The sequence below is a fragment of the Podarcis muralis genome, chromosome 10 (assembly GCF_964188315.1).
Source record: "Podarcis muralis chromosome 10, rPodMur119.hap1.1, whole genome shotgun sequence".
Classification (NCBI taxonomy): domain Eukaryota; kingdom Metazoa; phylum Chordata; class Lepidosauria; order Squamata; family Lacertidae; genus Podarcis; species Podarcis muralis.
Window position 1 is genome coordinate 43,590,467 of NC_135664.1, and position 23,142 is coordinate 43,613,608.

Here is a 23,142-nt window from a genome sequence, read left to right on the forward strand (position 1 = left end):
GGGGCGGAGCGTGGCGGCGAGGGCGGCGCGCGGAGCTCGGAGCGTCCCTCCCTGTTCCCCGTGACCCGGCGGCGCGATGGCGGCTGCGGCGGAGCGCACCGATGAGCTGGTGCGGGAATATCTGCTCTTCCGCGGCTTCACGGCCACCTTGAAGCAGTTCGACGCGGAGATCAAGGCGGACAAAGAGAAGGGCTTCCGGGTGAGGGTTGCCCGGGAGGGAAGCCGGCAGGACCTGCGGGTGGCTGGAGGGAAGGAAGGGCTGGGGGAGCAGAAATTGGGGTTAGCAGGTCCCGCCCGCCCCTCCTCTTTCCTTTTCCAATTTAACTCACGAACCTGCAAGGAGCAGCATTGCATTACGTGTGAAATGCTCCGCGCCTGGGATTTGTTGACACTTGCTGCCGCTGGCTAGATGGGCCTGGTGTTGCGGGCGGGTTGGTTTAGATGGCCTTTGGGTTCCTTAGCAGCTAGTCCAGCGTCCCCCTAACGGCTGCCTCACGTAGCCCCTTGTAGCGGCACCCGTGCCTAAATTTAAGCAGGCCTCCCCCACCGGAGCAAGTGCAGGCTAGCAAGGAAGAGGAGACAGCCTGAGTAGGGTCAGAGTACTTCCCTTTTCCTCAGCTGAGTAACTGCAGTACTGTAGTCCTTACGCATCTGGAATTAGGAACACGGCATCAACGAAAATATATTTGGCATCAGAAGTAATACACAGTGTGTTTCCCTTTACACAAAGCTCTTGAATGAGGTTTCAGTAAATTCAGATATGTATAAAGCAGTACCCAACACATTGCACTTGTTAAACAGAGCCTAGATAATTTGAATAATATTCTCTTGAATTCCACAGAGGAAAGTTCTAACTGGTCTTTCTCTCCCCTCTTCTAATACTGTAGTATCCCATTAGAACTTTTCTTTTTCTCCCTTCCTCTTGTCTGAGTCTTCTGACCAACCTGGGCTAATTTAAATTTTGCTGCTGACTTGCACTGTCTATATTCAGTATAGCTGCAGGCTAAGGGATGTTGGCATGTGATAATGAGCACACTTGAAGTTTTTCACACTGAAAAGGATGCATGTGATTCAGCTGATGGGCGATGCTTTCTGCAGGGCTTGGCTGTGTGCTGAGTTCCCCAAAGGGAACCTGAGCCTGCTGTGTGTCTACCTCACATATGACTTCAGGTATAGGGCATGCGAGTTTGGTGTGAAGGAAATGGCCTTGCTCTCAAAATTTGCCTAGGGGCTAGTGGTTGCTCATCCCGAAAATAGAAGAGAGTCCTGTCTGAAATCAGTCCCAAACTGATTGGAGCAAGCCCCACACCCCACACTTCATTTTTTTCAGCTGCAACTCTATATAATGGGAATATATGCCTTATAAGATTGGGAATGTAAATGATAAAAGGATTGCATGTGAAAGCCTAGTATCAACACAGATTGTTTTCCATTCCAATGCAGTGTTTGAAATCATAATTTCATATGTGATTAAAATTATGCATATACTGTATATGAATCATTTCGTTGCATTATGACCCTTCTGGGAGGGTATATTAAGAACTGCCAGATTTTATTGCCAAGTCCTTCCTTCCATCTTTTTGGTGAGAGGGTCTTTTGCCAATTCCTCAATTCCTCCAGAACATGAAATCCCATCACCTCACCTATTCATATAATGCTTTAGTTTTGATGTTAGAACTGCCTGTCACACTGATATACTTCCAGTTAAGCTTGTTGGAAAGTGCCATCTCTACATTTGGTTTTTGGCAGTTTTCTTCATCTTTCTGGCTTCTTCATTCTGTTCCCCCTGATTCAAGCAACCTGAGTAACTAGCCAATCTCATTTAGAGTTTCGCCTTGTAGAAGCAGTAAACTGGGAAGATAGAACATTGACCTAGATTAGCCTCTTCAACCTGGTGCCCTCTAGGCATTCTTGGACTTCAACTCCCATCACCCCCAGCCAGCATCACTAGGGGTTAGGGATTATGGGAGCTGTAGTCCAGTGACACCTGCAGAGCAGCAGGTTGAGGAAGGCTGTGTTAGATAGACAAGGGGATGTTGGTGGGTGCAGCACAATAATTCTTACTGGGCCTGCTGATAAATTACAGTGCCAAGAATTTTAGCCTGGTTTTGAAAGAAGTTAGCAATGTTTTGTTGAAACCAACTTCCTTGTTTTCAGCGAGTCTCCAAAAACTGAGTGATAAAAGTTCCATTTGGATGTGACAAAACTGAAAATATCAGTCAAACATACATTTATAGCCTCTTTTCAAGCCTAGCTGCTGTAACAGAAGGGAACATCTGCCTGGAAAATCTTGGCAAAGAAAACAAGACTGATTCTTTCTTCTCTCCTTCCAACCCCCCCCCCCATGTCAGTACACAATATCATAGAAGCTATGCTTTGTTTATATCAGAGGTAGGGGACATGTGACCCTCCAGATATTGTTGGATTCCAGCTGGCTAGGGCTGAGGTTGTTGTCCAAAATAATTGGAGGGCATTGAGTTGGTGAGGGCTGTCTAAGAGGCTGTTCTACAAGCGGGTTTACAGACTTACTGCTTTGGAATGATGTTAGTAGGTCCTTCAGCACTGCCAGTGACTCAGAGGCACTAAGGTGCCTCAGCCCCAAAAGGAAAACTGAAAGGTATTGCTAGTGGCTCTTGGAATTCCCCATTTGAGGCTCATAACTGATGCAGGTTGTGTAACCTGACCTTGTCTCCAGCGTTTATGTGTGATTTTGTTATGGCTTTTGGTGACAGAAGCTGACAGTTAACGTGGGCAAGAACTAACTGGGTTTTTGGGGTTCTGTGCTGTCTCTTCAGGTAGATAAGATAGTGGACCAGTTTCTGCAGTTCGTTCATAGCTATGATCTGGCTGCCCTTCGGGATTACTGGAGCTACCTCGACAGACGCCTTTTCAGTCGATTGGAGGATATGTACCGACCTACCGTGAACAAGCTGAAAATTAGTTTATACCGCTACTACCTCGTTCATACTGTGCAGGTTTGTGTCAAGCAGATAGCTTTTCTTCAAAATACAATTGGTTTGTTTTAAGAGTGAATATGTTGCCTTATCTAACAAAATGCTGTACACATCCTTCTTCTCTAGCAGATGTGCAGTTAGGTGGGGAAAAGTACTCCTATCACTCTGCTGGGTCCAGAACAGAAACCAATATTTGCAGCTGCCGGAGCAGCATTAAAATTTGTAATCTGAGCCCCTTTTCTGTTTTCTGTGTTTTAGACAAACAGGAACGACAAGACACAGGAATTCTTTCTCAAACAAGCCTCTGAACTTCAGAACCAAGCTGAGTGGAAGGACTGGTTTGTTCTACCTTTCATCACCAATCCAGAAGCAAATCCTACTTTTGCAACATATTTTTCCCGCCAGTGGGCAGACACTTTCATCGTTTCTCTGCACAACTTCCTCAGTGTCTTATTTCAGTGTATGCATATCCTTTCTAGATATGAAAAATTAGTTTGAATTATGAAACAGCTTCATCCTTTGTTCTCTCTCCCTTTCTCTTGTTGTCATGTTAGAGAGTGTTAATCAGCTTTCTGCCATGTGTGTTACAGAGCAACGGTGTGGCTTGTTAGTCTGGTCCATCTATATCATCTACAACTTGTGGATTTATATCTTTTGTTCTTTCAGCAGATCACCGTCCTCATCCCCACTTTATCAAAATTGCATACTAAGGAAGCCAAGGCCAAACGTAATGCTAGAGTATTTTATTCTGGACTGTAGCCCACAAAACTGGCATGTCACAACTAGACCAACTGGGCAAGAGACCTGCAGTCATTTGTCAGAGTTATGTTACTTCTTTGCAGCTCAAGAATTTTCTCGATAGTGTTTCAAGCCACAGGCAGGTGATGGTAGCAGCCAGTCGTGTTTCCCCCCCCCTGTTTTGGATAATATATATTCCTCCATCTTCTTCCACCCCAGATATGTAATAAATATAAATCCCTGAGTAGTGGGGATGCCAAGTGAGGAGTGAGATAAATATGATCTCACAAACTACTATGTTTCTAGGGACACTCTTAAGACCTGTTTGGTGCTGCCTTTGGTGGTCAAGGTGTTAAGAAATGGATTGGTTTAAATTGCCTTTTCTGTTGTTGAAAATCAAAACAGCTGTAAAAGTGGCATCAATCTCCAGATGGCTAGCTCTGTTAGTCTGTTGCAGTGGAATTTATTTATTTATTTTATTTTATTCTATTTTATTTTATTTTATTTTATTTTATTTTTAATTTAATTTATTATTTATTTATTTATTTATTTATGTTATTAAATTCATATACTGCTTGGAACAAAAAAAATCAGTAAAGATAGCTACTTTAAACATTAAAAAATAGTTAAAATCAATGATAAGCTACAAAGTAAAATATATGCCAACATTCTACATATCTAGGTACGTTTGTTATAATGTTATCCCATAAAAGGTGTTTTAGTCTTCAAGGTGCCACAAAACAACCTGGTACCCTTCGAAACATCTAGAGAGCATTCGGTAGGCAAAGTCTGCTTTAGAGGAAGGACTTCCATTCTTGCTTTAAGTTTTTCACCCTTAACCTTTCTTACCTGTACCAGTAATCTTGAACTTTGAGACAGAATGTCAGAGAAGTTGTTTCCTGCAAGAAGAAAATGAAATTCTGCGTCAAAAGGTGAGAATGTCCATTCGCGAATTCCCTTATGTACAAAAACTGGAGAACACGTGTTTAAACTTCAAATTGAGCTATTGACTCAGAGCCAATAAATAGTGTACGATATAAACCGGTGCATGATATAAACCAGGGGTCAGCAAGGTTTACCTCGCCTGGGCTGGTTCACTCCAGCAGAGATCCCTTCGTGGGCCGGATCGTGCGTGCCCGCGATTTCCAGCATCTGTGCAGACACGATTTCCGGCACCGCAGAAGTGAGTCCCCGTGCCGAGCTGCACACAGGGACTTGCCGAGCGGGCGGCTCGTGGGCCGTTTAAGCGACCCTTGTGGGCTGGTTAGCGACCCTTGTGGGCCACTTGTGGCCCATGGGCCTTAGGTTGCCGACCACTGATATAAACTTTGCATGGAACCTGCAATTCATCTCTCTCTGTTCTCCCTGTAACCCCACTTTTTTTCAGCTGTTTGCCTTGCAAGCAGAGTACTTCCGAATAAAGAAAGAGGAGCAGCAGCAGCAGGAAGAGGAGGAAGAGCTGATTCTCCACCACAAGCTTCCTTCCTATGTGACCAACATGGACCATCTGGGGGACTCAGAGCTGTGAGTCTATATGTGAGAGGCCAGGACAAATGGCTGCATGATTGGATGGTAGAGGCAGATCTTGGCCCTTTTGCCATTCTTCACTTGCTGGCAAACTTGGATAAGCAGCTTTGGAGAAGTGCATGTTCATTCAGAAAGATCCACAAAGATTTTGAGAATGGTTGGGTGTTTTTTCTCTCCACTGGAGAGCCAGTGTGGTGTAGTGGTTAAGAGCGGTAGTCTCGTAATCTGGGGAACCAGGTTCGCGTCTCCGCTCCTCCACATGCAGCTGCTGGGTGACCTTGGGCCAGTCACACTTCTTTGAAGTCTCTCAGCCCCACTCACCTCACAGAGTGTTTGTTGTGGGGGAGGAAGGGAAAGGAGAATGTTAGCCGCTTTGAGACTCCTTAAATGGAGTGAAAGGCGGGATATCAAATCCAAACTCTTCTTCTTATTCCCTGCTCCCTGGTCTTGCAGAACCAATTGGCTGGCCTTTCCCTTTAAAAAAACCAACCATACTTAACGGAACAGTCTCTTTATAGGAGTTTTCTATCAGAGCTTCATAACTTTAAGTTACTTTTAAATGTCCTTTTGTTTAAAATGTGGGAAATCTCATCCTGCGGTTGAGCATCATGCATCTTCCTGAATCTATGGAGCTCCCTTAATGGCTTTATTTATTTTATTTGCCTTAGTGGGACCTTCCACCCACGTCTGGGACTGTCCACTAAGGTTTGCTGCAGGCTCGCTTCCCTTGCAGCCATTCCTAACATATCTGTATAGTCCGGGATCTGCAATTAATTCAGAGCTGATTTCTTGTTTAACTCTAGCAAATGGAAGTTCCCTTATGGCCCCAGTCCTGAGCTGGGGAGGAAGACGTATAGAAATTCCTGCTGTTATGATAGTGGGACTTTCTTGAACATGTCTCTGTCTAATGGACCTGATGCTGAGGTTTTTGGGTTTTCTGCCTTTTTTCTAGTGACATGACATGCAACCAAAGAAGCCCTGCTCACTCTCTGCAGACCCGAGGGGGATTCCTGTCGTCTCTGCTGTCTCAGAGCAAAAAGGGCTCCTCTAGAACAACAGGATCCAACTCGGCACAGACTGGCCTGGTGTCAGTGGGCAAGAAAGAGCAATCAAACCACCAGGTGAGGTACCTTAAGAGCAGCCAGGCTAACACCTCTCTTTAGAGTCAGGCTGGATGTCTGCTGTGTTGATATTAGGACTGATTTACAGGTTGCTCTTTTGCATTTACATGAAGGTAATGTGCTTATTTAATTTTTAAACTCCTTTCATCAAGGAAGATCCCAGGGTAGTTGATTAAATAGCTGATTGAAGCAATAACATTTACTATGCCATCAATACAACCATTAATAAATGCTAAAGGTTTAAATAAATAAGGCAGTGGGCATCGCAGTTACAGTGGGCCTGGAGAACATCAGTTTTTCCCAAAGACCTGGGCAAAAATAATAATCTGTTAAGATATCTCTGAAAACCCATCAGTGAAGGTGGTGGCTGCACCTCTAGGGGGAAGGAATGGCACAAGTGCCCACTTGCCAACTGTCCTCCATATTAATCTGCATGCTGATGGTAACCTGCTCCTGGCAGGTTCTTGTATTTTGTACCTTGTCCCAGGCTGGTGACTGAGGACCTACATCCAACAGCCACAGCCAACCTTTATTGAAAGCTGAAGTTAAGTACAGCAACCCTAGGAGGTGCACAGGCTCCTAGATCAACCGAAATAAGTCACAGCTGGTGCTTCTAGGTGGCATGGGGGTGTTCCCCTTCTCAAATCACTGAATTCTTCTGCTATTTCCAGGTTGGGCGGTGGGGTAACGTGCAAGGGACACAGAACCAATTGCCCGAAAGGATTCTCACAAGTGATCTTCCTAGATGTGTTACGTACAAGAAATGTCAGCTTAGGCACAGTATCTGGGAGAGCCAAAACTTGAGAAGTCTTCTCTTTGCCTTCCAGAGCACCAAAGGAAAGGAGGCAGCCACTGCCTGTAAGGATTTAAAAAGTCACTTCAGTAGCCCGGTGGCAGCCGAGTCCAACTTCCTACAGCAGCGTCAGAGGCGTCTGCAGGATCATGGGAAGGAAAGGAAAGAACTTTTAACTAAAACAGCTTCCCAGGTATGGACCGGTGTGTCTCTGATGGGTTAGAGAGTGGGATAAAGTCTTCTGTTTATTTCTGTGTGCAGCAAATCACATGCAGGCAGTCTAGTAATAGTCAGGCTGATGATTTGTCTAAGCAATGCAGATCCATGTGTGCCTGAGCAGATAATTACTTACTGTGCTGATTTTTAAAAATGAGAGTCTTATGTTTGGATCAAGCAGGGGATGAAGAATCAGAATTGTTTGCTTTATTTAGTGACATCCTCACATGTGAACTAAGTCGGGGACAAAGGGTTCTCCTTAACCCCCTTCCCCTCCTCCTGAATAAACAGCAGCACTGTATTGAATGGAGTTCTTCCCTTCGGCATGTCAGCTGCTGTTCTCTGGTTTGTGGCTCTTGCACGTGGGAGTGAATCTTTGGCACAACCTTTCTTGCTGTTGACGCTAGGAAGCGTGAGGCTAAAAAGAACTTTGTCCGTGCTCTCTACCTGTTTGCTAGGGAGGAATGACGCAATGTGCACAGAGATGTATCCCTGGCTCTTGTCCAAATGAAAGCTCCGGTGGGCTGGAATAGGCCCCAGTCCTTCAGTTGCCTATAGAAGCAGGAGGGAGCTTCTTGCAATCATACATCTTATCTCCAAACCTCTTGGCTATCTGAATGGAGCGGGTACCCATTTGAAGGCATTTTCATTCAGAGCATTGACCTCTAATGGCAGTGGCTGTGCATAAGCAAGTGACAAACTGATCTTGTGGCATGTAGGTGTCTTGTGTCTAGGAGAGAGGTCCCACTGTGCCAGCAGCACAGAAATGAAATACCCTTCAAACTGAAAATCTGTTAAGAATCCTTAGCTGCCATTTTCAGGAAGCTTTCCACTGGGACCCTAAGATTTCTTTCCTAGGTCGTTAGAAGCTACTTTAGACCCCACTTTTTTGTAACCGAATGCAGGGCATATACTTTTTGTTTTAATGGACATGAAAGACTGAATCTAATTGCCCATTCTCTTGCAAAGAAACCTCATTTGAAGAGACTTGTTTGGAGGGTTTTGGAGTTCCTTGGTCTGCTCTCACTATCCTGAAAAATTTTGTGTTGCAAACTATCCCGACTGCAGATTATTTGATAAGGTTAAAAAACACTGGCCCCAGCACAGTTCTCACTGCATGCTTCCTCCCATATTGGAAACCATCTGATCAGTCCTGCCTTCTGTTTCCTTCATCGGTTACTGCTCTGTAAACAGGCCCAGCCTGCTTAATTTCCTGTTTGGATTTCTTTGTGTGCTGACTTTGCTGAAAAGGGAAACTGTCTGCTTCTGCTTGGCATTTTCCACTTTCTGTGTGTTGCTTTGTATGTGTATTAATATTGCTGAGGAGCCTCTGGGCACCAACCAAAAATTAAAAGATGCAGCCTTTGTCTTGCATTTTGTGTTTGCCTGCGTCTCTCAACGCCCCAGCTAGTGGCAGGGATACATGGAGAGCTTTTTCAGGTATGGCAAATTATACAGGTGTATTAGTGTGAACTCCATGGACTGATGCCCCTCTGCTTTCCACGATAGTGTGGAGAAGGATACTGGATTGAAAGCTCCAGGTTGTGGGTGGTAGATGCTGCCCTCCCCTGCATTTCCTAGGCAGGGCCTTTCCCCCAAGGCTGGTTCCTCTGCAAGCAGGTGGAACATGCAGAAAGGGAACAACGATGCCCGTCTATGGAAGGTGGTTACTGCTACTTGCAACATGCCTGGATGCATTTTAGCTGCTGGCATGATGCAAAGCTCTGCCTTGGTTACCTAAAACTCTGTAGTCACTGAGATGGACAAGAGTAGCTTAACTGATTTTCCTGGCTTGCTGTACTATATGCAGGGTCCTTCTCTTGGTTTAGGGGCAGAATGTTGACAGGAAGATGGAGGCTATTGCCACTGAAACAGACCCTTCCCCTGAGCTGCATGCTGAGCAAGCAGAAACCCTGACCAAAGCTTTCGGGTCCAGCATAGATGCTGGAGGCATCAGGCAAGAGCAGCCATTCATTGTCCTGAGCCAGGAGGAATATGGAGAACACCACTCATCCATCATGCATTGCCGGTAAGGGGTACTCCCCCCTGGGGGAAGGAGAGGATGGCGGTCAGGGAGCCACCGTGGTTCAGTGGACTGCGTGCCAGACTTGCAGTTCTGGGGTCTGACCTTGGCTATGGCCTTGGCGTTCCCCAGCCCCTCAGCTTCTGTTCCTTATCTGCAATATGTTAACTGTGACTTGGACTTTTTGTAAGGATTGCAAAGGGCTCTGCATGTTTAAAGTACTATTTTAATGATAGTGCCAGCATAGTTTGTATGAGAATCTTGAGGAAGCTGTAATTGTGGGGGTTGGAAAGGACCATTGCATAACTTCCTTCTGTGCTTAGGGTTGACTGCTCTGGTCGAAGAGTGGCCAGTTTGGACGTGGACGGAGTCATCAAGGTGTGGTCTTTCAACCCCATCATGCAAACGAAAGCATCTTCCATTTCCAAGTCTCCGCTTCTTTCCCTAGAATGGGCGACCAAAAGGGACAGGCTGGTGAGTAGCTGGGCTTGGTGCAACAGGGAACACCTGGAACTGCTGCTGAAGCATTCTAGAATCAACCTCTGTCTAGTCTTAGATGTCCCGAGGCCTAAACTGTATTGCATGGTACTTCCTGAGGGCAATATATCCCTTCCCATGACTGCTCAGCACAGTTGATCGTGCTTCTATGAACCAAGTAGGTTTCCCACGGTTCTTCCCAGATTCTGGTTGGTGCAAAGACTTCATAGCTTGATTGACCACAGGATGAGAAGACTGTACAAAGGAGAATCACAATCTTTACTAATTTCCTAATTGGGTCACCAGGTCCTCAGCCATTTCCACACACTGCATCCTTGTAATCTGTTCCTTCCAATTTGATGCTCTGTCTTTTTTCCTTTTTGGTGTTTTCGTTGGCTGCCCTTTCTTTCCTCCTGGAGAAAAATGGAGCAGACCAAGTGCTGGCTGGAGAGAGATGCAAGACTTTTAGACTTTGGTCATTGCAGTCTCCCTTGAAGCATATCCCTCATTTATGCTCATGGGGTTGTAAGTGCAACGGATGATGGAAGGGTAGCAGTGACAGGGTGGAGGTGGGGGCAGCAAAAGGCTAAGCAGAAATAGCTGCAAAGGTTTTGGGTAAGGTGGCTAGAGCAGGAAGTCGCCGCCACCCAGTCCTTGATTAACATTCTCCTTGGTGCTGTGTTCCAGTTGTTGCTGGGTAGCGGAGTTGGGACTGTTCGTCTTTACGACACTGAAGCCAAGAAGAATCTTTGTGAAATCAGCATTGATGAAGACATGCCCAGGTAACCCTCTTGAGCAGAGTCCCTCTTGCTTCACCTGTCGTAAAACTAGTCATTTAGTGTCTAAATCTCAAATGCATCCCTGTTTTGCGTGGGGGTGCCCAGCTTGTGCTTCAGAGGCAGTGTTCACCTGTCCAGAGCTCACCAACACTCATTACACTAAGGCAACTGCTTGTTTGTGATTTGTAATACTCCTTTGTGCACGTTTTTCTTTGCACGTGTGAGTGGTACGCTGCTTTAGTGCCATGTCTGGGTGCACACAGCTTCATTCATTCTGGATTGAGAGCAGTCTTGTATGCCATGATTTTCCAACACAGAATCAGTTTCCATGAAGAAAAGAGGCATACAAACAGACTTCCATAGTTTCCATTCCATCTTAGGCAAGTGTGCAGAGCCCCCCTCCCAACCTTCATCCAAACTTGTAGCTGCAGAGATGTGATGGAGGGTGGGGTGGTGGTGCTTGGTTGTGCCTAACAATCCCCATCCTTTCCCCTCCTTCATTGTAAGAGAGAAGGCCAGAGTGATTTGGCCACTACAAGGCTCCCGAAAACGCCCACCATCTTTTCCTGCTCCAAACTTGGATCACCCCTGACCTTTTGTGAAGGCAGAGCATGAGATTGGAGACAAACAGAAGATCAAGTCTTTCCATCCACAATTTTTAGCTTGGACCCCTCCATGTACAGCACCATCCTGATGGAAGAACAGGCCAGACAGGGGGTTGTGGGTTGTTGTTTTTTTTTTTAACATGCCTCCTGTTACACAGATTTTCTGTGTAGGGAAAATGCGAACTGGCCATTGATGGTTTGCATGTAAGCCACCTTTTTGAAACGCTTTTCCTCTGGATTTCTTTCAGACTGCACTAAATCCTGAGAAGCTTCCCCATACTTCTTGGAAAACATTAAACCTTTGACACCAAGGGCATGGATTCTATTTTCTGGTTGCTTTAAGTAACTGACCACAGTTGCGGAATTTATATCTGTCCTAGTTTCCTATTGTTGCTCTAAGCAATTGGTGTAGATGGTAGATGCCAACCTAGAGTGCTTTCTTCTCTTGCAGCTCTCCCCCCCCCCCCACTTTTTTTGGAACAGGCAGTATTGCTGCCCTGGGGCTTTTTATCCCCTACACGTTCAAGGCAAGAGAACAAGAGTACAGCTGCATCTTCCCTGCTATGAGTGTTCAGGAATTGGGGGGATCTGAGGCCTCCACTTTGCTCTAGGCTTTTGGAGAATGTGAACATCACAGGAGGCTTCTGCCCGTTTCTTAGGGGCAGAGGGATTGCTAGTTCTTGATGAATCCTTGCCCTTCTGCTCATGTTTGGCCATGACTATCAAAAGCTACTCTTCTTTGTTCACTTAGAAACACCTCTCTGCCTCTTAACATCCAGAGGCCAAAGGAATAGAGAATAAAAGAATAAAAGAAAGGGAACCACCCATAGCCCCAATTCTGTGAGAGGCTTGTTTGGATTCATGGTTTTTACGGGTGTTGGAGTAGGGGCTGTACAAAAGTTGGATCAAAGCCAGAAACGGCTGCTTTCCAGCCTGGCAGCTCACGGACTTCCTGTGCAGAGAGCCAGGGCTGACCGTGTGTGTCTCTGTTTCAGGATCCTCTCCCTTGCGTGCAGCCCAAGTGGTGCTTCTTTTGTGTGTTCAGCTGCCGCGTCCGGCCTTGGCAACCAGCTCGATCATGGAGCTCAAGATTCTGGAGGGAAAGGCATGAATCAAGTTCCAGGGAAACTGCTTCTATGGGACACTAAAACCATGAAGCAGCAGGTATGGTTGTGTTGTTTCCTTGAGCCCAAAGAGCAAAGGGGAGCATTCACAAATGGGGAATTTGTGGCCATCCAGCTTTTTGTTGGTCTACAACTCCCTGAACCCTGGGAATGCTGGCCGGGTCTGATTAATGTTGCATCCCAGTTGCTTTAATATTGATCTGTGCCAGTTATTAACAGTCTAGTGAATGTTTGTTGTTGGTACCTTATTATAATGTCATCAAACTGGCTGAATTTTTAGGCTTTTCTCTGAAGTTGTCAGGAGTGTTCTGAATTGTGCCCCCACCCTACCCCACTCCCCATTTCTATAGTTCCACAGTCAGTCCTCCTTTCCATTCATGTGACTTTCCTAACTTGCCATCAGCTTGGTTGTGTTTTTCTCTTCTGGGCTCTGCCCCCCCCCCTTGTAGCATCTGCCCTTCCTTCCATCTCCTTGTGGTTTAAGCAGAGTTCCTTCTCCAGTTTGGTCTTATTCACCCATTGTGATGAGATCCCTCCCATCTTGCCTATGTTTCAGGCAATTTTTTTAATGCTGGAACACACAACCAAAGAGGACCTCAGTTTCTCAAGAGTGTGGCTTCACTAGTGGAAGCAAAATAAACTAATGACACTCTCAGAATGGATCCAGTCTTCTTGCATTCCTGTGTGCTGGTTGTGATGGGTTGTGGCAGCCACTGGCAAGTGGGAGAGTTGGTGCCCACACAGTATTTTGCGGCAGAATTTTAAAGTTATTTTTCATGTAAAGGAGACATGCCTGAAGAAAGTTATGCATCTCTCTCCCAGGAGCATAAGAAAGGATATCCTTCCTTGTTTACCCAGAGTTATATTTAAGCTTCTCTCTGGTGAGAAACAGTTCTCAGACTTCTGTGGTGAGAGGCAACAGTACAAGAAAGCCTCTGAGGGCAAGATGGATTGGATTGGTCAAAATGTCCCAAATTCCCTCTGGTGCAGAACTGAAGAGGAGAGGGGAAACCCAGATGGAGTGAGTGTCCATTTGGTTGAGCTCTGAGTAATTGTTCCCCTGTGTGTCTGCTGTACAAGCAAAGTTTCTAGGGCAAAGGACATCTAACTAAGTTCTCTTTAACATTTTGTTTTGTTGTCTTTCTCAGCTCCAGTTTTCTCTTGAACCTGAGCCCATTGCTATAAACTGCACAGCCTTCAACCACAATGGGAATCTGCTGGTCACTGGAGCAGCGGATGGCATAATCCGTCTCTTTGGTAAATTGCCAGCTGGAAATACAACTTAGATTCCTGTAACACAGAGAATAGGGCGTCTGAGGCTGGACTGCAGCTCACAGCACCCCTGCCCATTGGCTGGCACTCATGAGACTTCTGGAGGCAACATCTGGAGGGCCAGAGGTTCCCTATCCCTGCCTGTAATGTCATAGCTTGTTGTATTCATCCTAAACCCTTTTGGTCTGAGGATGTCAAATGGGGGTGGGGGCACCCACTGTGAAAGAAGAATGTGAGGTATCAAGACACCTGCTTCAGGCAGAAGTGCTGATATGCTGAGAGCACTTGACAGATGGGATTCTTTCCATGCTCCAAGCATTCTCAACACCTCTGGTCCTCCACACCACCTTCAGAGAGCCCTCATTCAGGGAGATGTGGGGCAGAGTGAGACAGAAAAGTGCCCTTGCTGCAGTATCTTTAGCACCCCTTTGCCCTTCTTTGCAGATCACTGTGTGCAGCAAGAAATGCACACACAGAGAATGTTCTGTGCAGCTTTCAATATGCTCCTTTGCCAACTAGATGGTCAGCCCTTCTTCTCTGTGGGAGACAGTGACTGGCCCAAGATCACCCAGTGAGATTCATGGGCCTAGTGGGGATTTTAGCCCCTGGTCTCCCAAGTCCTAGTCTACCACTTTAATCACCCAACTACACAGACATAGGGAAGAAACACTGTCCTTTTACAGTTTTGGGAGCCTTTCCCCTGCTGCTTCTTTAGAATTCTGTGAAGATTTGTTGTTAATTTTAAAAAAGCACACTTACTTAAAAATAACTCCCCACCCCACCCCTTTTATGTCCCTTTTCAGACATGCAGCAGCATGAATGTGCTATGAGTTGGAAGGCCCATGATGGGGAAGTCTACTCTGTTGAATTCAGTTATGACGAGAATGCTGTTTACAGCATTGGAGAAGATGGGAAGGTAGGTTCTAGGGAGACGTGGGGTTGTACCAATCTATATTTGCGTTTATCAGCGTACTGCTTCTTTGACCGCACATGGGGCTCTCAAAGCAGCTTACCATGAATGTGAAATAGCCAAATAAAGTCAATAACCACATATTCAGGTAAAAGCATTAAGAATCCATTAATGACAGTGACATCTGCATAATGCCACCCTGAAAGGATCCGGCGGCAAGTAAGGTGGTGCACAAACCCCATGGACAGGAAATGCTGGTGTCCTGAAGGCAGGAGCTGCAGTGGCTGTGTTTTTCCTGGGGTTTATTTTGCCAGCCGTCATTTCTGTCTCCACAGCTGCAGATGCCACTGCACAGCAGAATGAAGAAGATCAAGTGTTTTCCTTCTGGCATCTAACGCAGAGTCTCTTGTTCCCCATCCTAGTTCATTCAATGGAACATTCACAAAAGCGGCTCCAAAGTGTCCGAATACGCTCTTCCCAGAGATGCCACCGGCCCCTTTGTGTTGTCTGGCTACAGCGGATACAAGCAGGTCCAGTTCCCACGTGGAAGGCTCTTTGCATTTGACTCGGAAGGAAACTACATGCTGACCTGTTCTTCCAATGGGGGTGTCATCTACAAGGTACTGGCTGCTAGTCACAAAGGTTATCTGCTACGTCCAGGGTCAGAGGTAGCATTACGCCTCCTGGGGAACAATAGCAGGAGAGTGCTTCTGCGGTCACATCCTGCTTGTGGGTTTCGCCAAGGCGTGTGACTGGACATTGCTGCTGACATTTCTGCCTTCATGTTTAGTGGGTGGGAGGCGGAGTTCTGCACTAATGGAGTGGTGCTTATATTTATTTATTTCATAACATTTATACACCGCTTGATTATTTTTTTAAAAAAAAACACACCTTCAAAACAGTTTACAAAAAAAACCCCAAACCCAATAAAATTGCCACTGAGAAAAATTAACAACAGTAATTTAACTCTTTCAAAAAGTTAGAACAACTTGCAACAGCTTTCTAAACATCTGAGTAGGCTTGTCTAACCAAAATTGCTTTTAGCAGGCATCAGAAAGAGTACAGTGAAGGTGCCTGCCTGATATCAATAGGCAGGGAGTTCCAAAGGGTAGGTGCAGCCACACTAAAAGATTGAGTTCCTACAAATTCAGAGCAGGTATTATGTGGCACCTATTCTGCCTCTTGAAGTGGTTGAGTGGGCACATACGGAGCAAGGCAATCTCAAATGTAAACTGGTCCCAAGCTGCTAAGGACTTTTACGAATAGTATGGTACAGGCAGCAGGAGGCAGCAGGCCAGTGGAGGCTGGCAGGGCTGAGTAGAGGGGCATGTCTGCCTAATTCAGCTCCCCAGCCCCAGCAAAGGGGGTTTGGGTTGCCTTGCCAGTGTCTGACCTCTTGGTTTCCTCCCCTTAAATATACCTGCGTTGTTTTGGTTTTCCCTGTTCTACCTACTGCATGTCCCCTGCAAGCTTTGACAGTGCTAGTTCAAGATTTCCATACTGCCCTTCAGGACTGCTTCCCGCATTATGCCCTCAAGTTTAGCCACTGCCTTTTGAGAACCAGCACAGCCCAATATTTGACTTGGACAGAGACCTCCGAAACCTCAAATCCCTCTTCTGCCCTGGCCCTGCTTGGTAGCCTAGGCAAAAGTCCTTCATTTGGGCCCAGATACTAATATGTGTATAATGTAGATGATTGTGGCCTGGATCATAAGCTGCTAATCAGGTAGATGAAAAAGATGACGGGAAAATGCTAGTGGCATTCATCGCAGCCCTCAGGTTGTCCAGCTCAAGTGATTTGGCTATGCTCGCTACCTCCTTCGTAGAACTACAGAGCACTATTCTGGTAAAAATGAGTGTGGTTTGTGCAGCTAGGCTTCTTCGCAATCCCTGGCCCCAGTTTGAAATCTACCACAGAAGCTTGCTAAGTGTTGATTGAGAGCCAGTGTGGTGTAGTGGTTAAGAGGGGTGGACTAGTAATCTGGTGAACCGGGTTCGCTTCCCCGCTCCTCCACCTGCAGCTGCTGGGTGACCTTGGGCCAGTCACACTTCTCTGAAGTCTCTCTGCCCCACTCACCTCATGGAGTGTTTGTTGTGGGGGAGGAAGGGAAAGGAGAATGTTAGCCACTTTGAGACTCCTTAGGGTAATGATAAAGCAGGATATCAGATCCAAACTCCTCCTCCTCCTCCTCCTCCTCCTCCTCCTCCTCTTCTTCTTCTTGATGTTTGCCTGCCTTTCTTCTCTTTCAGCTGAACAGTAACGACAAGGTCCTGGAGAGCTGCCTCTCTCTGGGAGGACACAGGGCCCCGGTGGTCACTGTGGACTGGTGCACAGCAATGGATTGTGGGACCTGCCTCACTGCCTCCATGGATGGAAAGATCAAACTAACCACTTTACTTGCACAGAAGTCATAGAGGAAACTGTGCTGATAGGAAAGCACAAACTGTTGACTTTTGGGGGGGGGGGAGAAATCAGTATTAGCCATCTAGATTCAGACTATTTTGGGCAGGAGAGGCTGTTTAAACCACTCGTCTTAATGTTGCTTTCTCCTCTAAGGTTGGAAACTTTTTTAAAGCTGATGCCAAACCACTGCCAGATAGGAGTTTCAGTTACAGCCGTTCCCCCTAAATTAAATGATGCTCTTAGCAGGCATGCACTGATCTACAAGCTCTTTCCAGTGACCACCAGCCCCGTTTCCCCCTCCTGGGTCCTCAACAGCACGTGGCCATAAACCTCCAGGATTGTGCCAAGGTGTGCGATACAGACTTGTAAAGATCCCAACGGAAAACAGGGCCTGTGTGAAACCTTAACAGTATTCTGTGTCTGCGCCTGTGTTTCTTATTAAAAGCAAATGTTTTCATTGCATTTTTCCTGTGTGTGTTGCTTCTGCGGCTTTAAAAGAAACTTCAGGGACCACGAGAATCGTTTAGCCTAACCCTTTTGCAGTGCATGGGAAGAGTAACACAGGTCTTCATCACAGGGTGATGCGGAGGGGAAACTCTTTAAGTTTCTGTAAAACATTTTACGCTGAAGAAGCCTTTGGGTGAAGATCTTTTTTTTTTTTAATGATATTTATTAAAGTTTAACGATTACAAAAAAAAGAAAGAAAAGCAGACAATAAAAAGTTACAATACTTCAAAAATAAAAGAAAATACAGTAAAAAAACAGTACAACAAAGCAATAAGAAAGAAAAAACAAAAACATTTAAAAACAAACAACATTTAAAAAACACATCCAGTATTTTCATATCTTTATCTTTCATTTACTTGTTTCCTCGACTTCCTCACACCTCCCTTTTTTGTATTCTAATTCAATTAGCTGTTTCAGCAAGTCCTTTCCCTCTTTCTCAGATTTTGTTCCATAATTTATCTTAACGCAATTTAACCTTAAATTTTACACTTTGACCCATTAACAATCCATTTTTACTTAATTCTTTATAACCTTTCTGCTAAAACCATGTAAGTTCATTCCAGCATCCTTCTAACATTCATTAATTTTACAATATTTCTGTAAATATACTTTAAATTTTTTCCAATCTTCTTCCACCAACTCTTCTCCCTGGTCTCGGATTCTGCCAGTCATTTCCGCCAGTTCCATGTAGTCCATCACCTTCATCTGCCATTCTTCCCGGGGAGGTAGATCTTGTGTCTTCCAGTGCTTTGTGATGAGTATTCTTGCTGCTGTTGTAGCATACATAAAAAAAGTTCTATCCTTTGGCACGAAGCCTTTGGGTGAAGATCTTAGGGTGAAGGGGTGGAATACAGAATTGATAAATGTGAAGAACTGTACCCCTTCTCCTAGGGACGCGGGTGGCACTGTGGGTTAAACCACAGAGCCTAGGACTTGCCGATCAGAAGGTCGGTGGTTCGAAGCCCTGCAACGGGGTGAGCTCCCGTTGCTCAGTCCCTGCTTCTGCCAACCTAGCAGTTCGAAACCACGACCGCTTTTGCTGTCTTTGGGAAACGCAGCTTCGGGCTGGAGGCGGAGCCCGGGAGGGCGGCTGCAGGGAGGGAGTTTTCAGCCAATGGAAGGGGAGGGAGGTGGAGCCGGTGGGTCACATGCAGCGGAAGAGACGCTTGTTCTCGGGCGGCGCTCGCCTCTCCGGCCTCCGTTCCTGGGAAGTTTGCGCGCGCGCGGTGGGGGATGCCGTTTGTCTCGCTCTTGAAGGCGAGAGTCCTTCCCGGCTGCAGTTCTTGGCGTCGGGTGCGAGGATGAGCGAGCAAGAGGAAGAAGCGTGATCTACGGAGGAGGTGAGCAACCCCCGGGGCCCGGCTTAAATGTTGAGCCTTCTTCCTAGAGGAGTGTTCGTTGTTTGCAAAAGTTAAAAAGAGTGGCTTACGCGCGCCCCTGGGAATTGTGGTGAAGCAGGTTGAGGGTGCAGCCCCGCGCAGCGTTGCTTACCTGGGGTAAGCATTGTTAAACATGCAAGTCAACATCCTTAGTAAAAAGTTGCCTGCCAAATACCTCTGGAAAGCTCTACGTTGTAGAGGCCACAGCGTTTTAGTACAGTATTTGCCATCTCATTTTTCTCCCACCTAAGCACCTGAGAACCGTCTCTGAGGACTGAATATACGAACTGTGAATGTAGACTGATCTCTCTCTGTTTATACGCTGATAGTAACTGAGCGCTTGGACACCTGAGCAAATAAGGGGTGAATGAAAAGACTATTTGCCTCTGAAATCATGTCTGCATTGGGTGTTTTACATTGGGGAGGGGGCACATTGCTTAATTCTTTTGCTTCTGTGTTTCTATCCTGTGGGACCTGCCCTGAAGCACAATTGGAAACAGCAGGCCTGTATAGGTAGCAGCGTCTCCACCACTCTCTCTTCAGGCCTGCAACATGGTGCCATTGCATGTACTAAAATTTATCTGCTGCTAGATGACCTTTCATGGGAATTGGCGCTCAGGTGGCAAGAGTCCAGACCAGGGATGGAGAACCCCTTTCAGCCCGAGGGCCACATTCCCTTTTGGACAGCTTTTCAGGGGCTGCAGGCTGCTGTGGGCAGGGCTGGAGGCAAAAGTGGGCAGAGCAAGGGATGTCACATTTACCGTAGGCTAGTTTCTACACTTATTCACACACTTCTTTGTCCCCAATTCATACAAGCAAGAGGCATTATTGGAGTTCAAGGACACCTTCCAGCCACTCCCCAGCCCCAAAAGGTGTGTGTGAAGTGATGGGTTTGACTTGGGAGAAACAGGTGTTGCCTGGGAAGGGATCCAAGGGCCAGACAGGCCTAGAGGGCCAGCTTCAGCCCCCAGACTTGAGTTTCCTCACCCCCTGGTCCAGAGGTATCTCTTTCAGAGGAGGTGAGAGATCAGCTCTTTCCCAGAGAACTTGCGGGAGCTGATTGAATGCCCATTCCAGGCAAACTTCCCATGTGCCCCTTGAGAAAATGGACTAGTGGCACAGCCCCTGATGGGATTTGACAGGCCTGATGCTTGCTAAGCATGTTCAGTGCTTTACTTTCTCAGTATCCTGCCTCCCACTGCAACAATCCTCTACTCACTTTCTTGGGAGTAAGCACTATTCAACCCTATGGGATGGACTTCTGCATAGACATGTAGTTTGTCAGTCCTGCTTTTCAGGCAGGTTTCCCTAGCTGGACATTCTCAGGCTGGAGATGGCTGTTGCTATTGATTGGGTTGTTTTTAATTGTTGCCTGCACTGTATTGTACAGTTGGTTTGATCAGGGATGTTAACAAAAAATATAACAGCGCGTGTGTTGTAAACAATGTTGAGAGCTTGTTACAGGGTTATAAATTTTACCAAGCCATGAATAGCTGTGTCTTGCTTCTCTCTCTTTTTACATAAAACTAGTGCTCCTCTTTGTGCCCTGTCCTGAGCAACAGCTGCTGGACTTTCATAATCCAGGCTCTTCTGTCTCCTAGGTTTGCCTGTCTCTCATCCTGTTGATGTCATGAAATTAGTATGAGTAGACTACTGAAATGAGCCATTATATAACTTATTCTGTGAGAATCAGAAAGCTCACTCCCCTTTCTTGTAGACGGATCAATCACTATTCCCTAATAAATAATATTAACACTGCTGCAAAGGGATTCTCAGTTCCCATGTTGTGAAAGCTGTTCCCTGTCTTCTGGAGCAGAAGGAAATGGGGTCTCCTGAAGCAGCTAAGAGGATCCTCCCAGCGTGGATGACAAAGAGGGTGACTGAGCCAGCTCAGCAAGCAGGGATGAAGCCAAAGAGAAGGAAGAAGGCAGCTTTGGCAAAGTAAGTTGCTTTTGTGTTGTTTCTTTTAATCCAAGGAAGGAAGGTTGGGTTTCACTTTGGCCTCCACTTAGAAGTTTCTGTAGGGCTCAAACCCATGACCCTGAGGTTAAGAGCCTATTGCTCTACCAACTGAGCTATCCCAGTCTCCCCTCTATATGTTTGACTTTGTCTGCATGTCGATGGGAAGGGCTGTAGCTCCATGGTATGGCAGAAGGTCCCAGGTTCACTCCTTGGCATGTTGAGTTAGGGCTGGGAGAACCCCAAAACCATGGAGATTTTGCTGCTAGCCAATGTTGACAATACTACGCTAGATGGTCTGACGTAGTTTAAGGCAGTTTCCTCTATAAAACATGGACTATATTTTATGTTGGTGGCTCCCAAGAAAGGCAGAATAACTAGAACGTTGGCAGTCTTGTCTTTGTTCCCTCCATCATCAATGGGTTTAGAAAGCATTGCCTTATACACTTTGAACACGTGCAAGTTGTTGTGTGCCCAGTGATGGTAGCATTAAATAGAGGTGGCAGGGAGGGGAGTGCACCACAGAACAAAACCTATTGCAGATTTTGGTGCCAATGTTGCTATGCCAACAGCACTGCTCATGCTGATTCAGCTAGAAGCTTGCCTGCAGTCTTGTGTGAATTTGTAGGCGTCAGCTGTGCTGCTTGTGTTCCAGTTGCTCATAAATGTTTCGGTGCGGAAGCAGTCTGGCCCCGTCCCATCTCACCTGCTCCATTCTAGGTTTTTGTTCGTTAAGTTTGTAAGCTCCCCTCACCACCCAACGCACACACATTTCCTTTCTAAAATCTGTTACCAAACAATAGCGCTACTGTGCATCTATGGTTGATTTCAGCCTTATTATCTCTAAATGGCTGGATGCAGAAAATAAAGTTTTGGTGTGTATGAGCATGTACTTTCCAAGCTATCTTCTGTCTGGTTGATTTTAGATTTCATGATTTATTTATTTTTTTGCTGTTGTTGCAGGTTTGAGACTATCTATTGTATGAATGAAGCTGAGCTAGTAGATGCAGCTCTTTGCATTATGGCCGAGGTGAGCACTTAGGGGCATGTTATCCCAGTTGTGGGTATTTGCACCTTCACTCCATCTGCTGATTTTTGGTTGACCCTCTTCTGTTAATCCCGCTCTCAGTAGATTAACAGGACTGAGGACAGAGAATTACATTGTGACTGAAACGTAGTTTGTATTTGTTGTGTTCCCTTCTCTGAGAAACACAGCAGTGATTCCAGCGTGTTTCTTTGGCCATGGAGAATCACTTGCAATTTTGAAGAGAGGGACCAGGATTTTGAATGGACTCTCATCATCATTCACAATAAGCATGTATTCCTACTTCCCTGGGCTGGACATAAAAATGATGCATTTATTCCATTCTTGGCAACTATGTACCCTGAAGACAGGAGTGAATAAACTTTTTTGACCTCCATTTTTAGCTCCCTGCCCTTTTGCAAGCCAACTTTAACAGGAGAGTGTGGCCACCCACCTGTCACCATTATTTTTAAAAATATTTGTAATGACAACATATTGCCCACGTCAGTGGGATGAGATATTGACCAACAGATTGGCACTCCCATGCATCAGTTGATGCTCAGGGAAGGTCAATTTTGCTTTCTGTAGGGTTTAGGTATGCAGTAGTTCCCTGCAGGTAACACTTTTGCACACCTGAACAAGCAAGATTGAACACCCACATGTATCAACTGTTGTGCAGGGAGGTCAATCCTGGTTTCAGCTGCAAAAGCAGCTGATCTAGCTGCGACTCCAACTCCCCCACACTGGACATCAGATGTGGTTTAGGGGTGGTCCAAATTTGGCCCACATGCTGGATGGAGGTTCTCTCTTAAGAGATTGCTACCTAACATGCAGAAATGTGTACTTAACATTATTCTTTTATTTGCTAGAATTGCAAGGCCAAGAAAGCCGAGATGACTTCGTCAGAAGATGAGTCCCAAGGGCCTCAGCAAGTGCTGGAAAATCCTCTCTGCAGTTCAGTTAGTGGCAGCCACCAAGGCAGAAGAACCTCCAGTGTTGGATCCAAACCCCCAAAGGAGTTGGAGGCTTTAGGCTGCATTGAGAAGACCAAATCCGAGGAAGAGGAGGAGGAGGATGCCTTGAAATATGTCCGGGAGATCTTCTTTACTTAACTTTTAAACCATGAGCAGATAATGCCTTATTTGAGACACTGGAAATTTGGACACATGAAGGTCAGACAATCTGTTATCCATCCCTGTTGTGTAAAGGATTGCTAAGCTAATGTTGGTGAAGCACTTAAAAAAAGGTGTTTTTTTCAAAGGGGCACAGAACTGGTAGATAAGATAAAATGTTTCCAATGGATATTTGTTCTGTTTTTAATCAGTCACAC

General features: G+C 46.0%; 2 protein-coding genes across 2 annotated transcripts; both read left to right on the forward strand.

Annotated features, from left to right (window-relative positions):
* The first annotated feature begins 32 nt into the window (after positions 1-32).
* On the forward strand, positions 33-17,405 carry WDR91 (WD repeat domain 91). Its single transcript, XM_077934883.1, has 15 exons — positions 33-199; positions 2,796-2,975; positions 3,213-3,419; positions 4,541-4,624; positions 5,080-5,216; positions 6,172-6,340; positions 7,168-7,326; positions 9,179-9,378; positions 9,696-9,846; positions 10,537-10,631; positions 12,229-12,397; positions 13,506-13,614; positions 14,433-14,545; positions 14,962-15,159; positions 16,790-17,405. Exons 1-15 carry the CDS (start codon positions 77-79, stop codon positions 16,952-16,954), a joined length of 2,259 nt encoding a protein of 752 aa, XP_077791009.1. The 5' UTR covers positions 33-76; the 3' UTR covers positions 16,955-17,405.
* A 1,192-nt stretch (positions 17,406-18,597) lies between these two features.
* CYREN (cell cycle regulator of NHEJ) lies at positions 18,598-23,114 on the forward strand. Its single transcript, XM_028746554.2, has 4 exons — positions 18,598-18,790; positions 20,646-20,770; positions 21,752-21,818; positions 22,682-23,114. Exons 2-4 carry the CDS (start codon positions 20,652-20,654, stop codon positions 22,922-22,924), a joined length of 429 nt encoding a protein of 142 aa, XP_028602387.2. The 5' UTR covers positions 18,598-18,790; positions 20,646-20,651; the 3' UTR covers positions 22,925-23,114.
* Positions 23,115-23,142: the final 28 nt, after the last annotated feature.

Coding starts and splice junctions, on each gene's coding strand:
- WDR91 (XM_077934883.1), top strand. CDS start 77: ATGGCGGCTGCGGCGGAGCGCACCGATGAGCTGGTGCGGGAATATCTG. Junction 200..2,795: donor ACAAAGAGAAGGGCTTCCGG/GTGAGGGTTGCC, acceptor CTGTCTCTTCAG/GTAGATAAGATAGTGGACCA. Junction 14,546..14,961: donor GCATTGGAGAAGATGGGAAG/GTAGGTTCTAGG, acceptor TCCCCATCCTAG/TTCATTCAATGGAACATTCA.
- CYREN (XM_028746554.2), top strand. CDS start 20,652: ATGGGGTCTCCTGAAGCAGCTAAGAGGATCCTCCCAGCGTGGATGACA. Junction 20,771..21,751: donor AAGAAGGCAGCTTTGGCAAA/GTAAGTTGCTTT, acceptor CTGTTGTTGCAG/GTTTGAGACTATCTATTGTA. Junction 21,819..22,681: donor CTCTTTGCATTATGGCCGAG/GTGAGCACTTAG, acceptor TTTATTTGCTAG/AATTGCAAGGCCAAGAAAGC.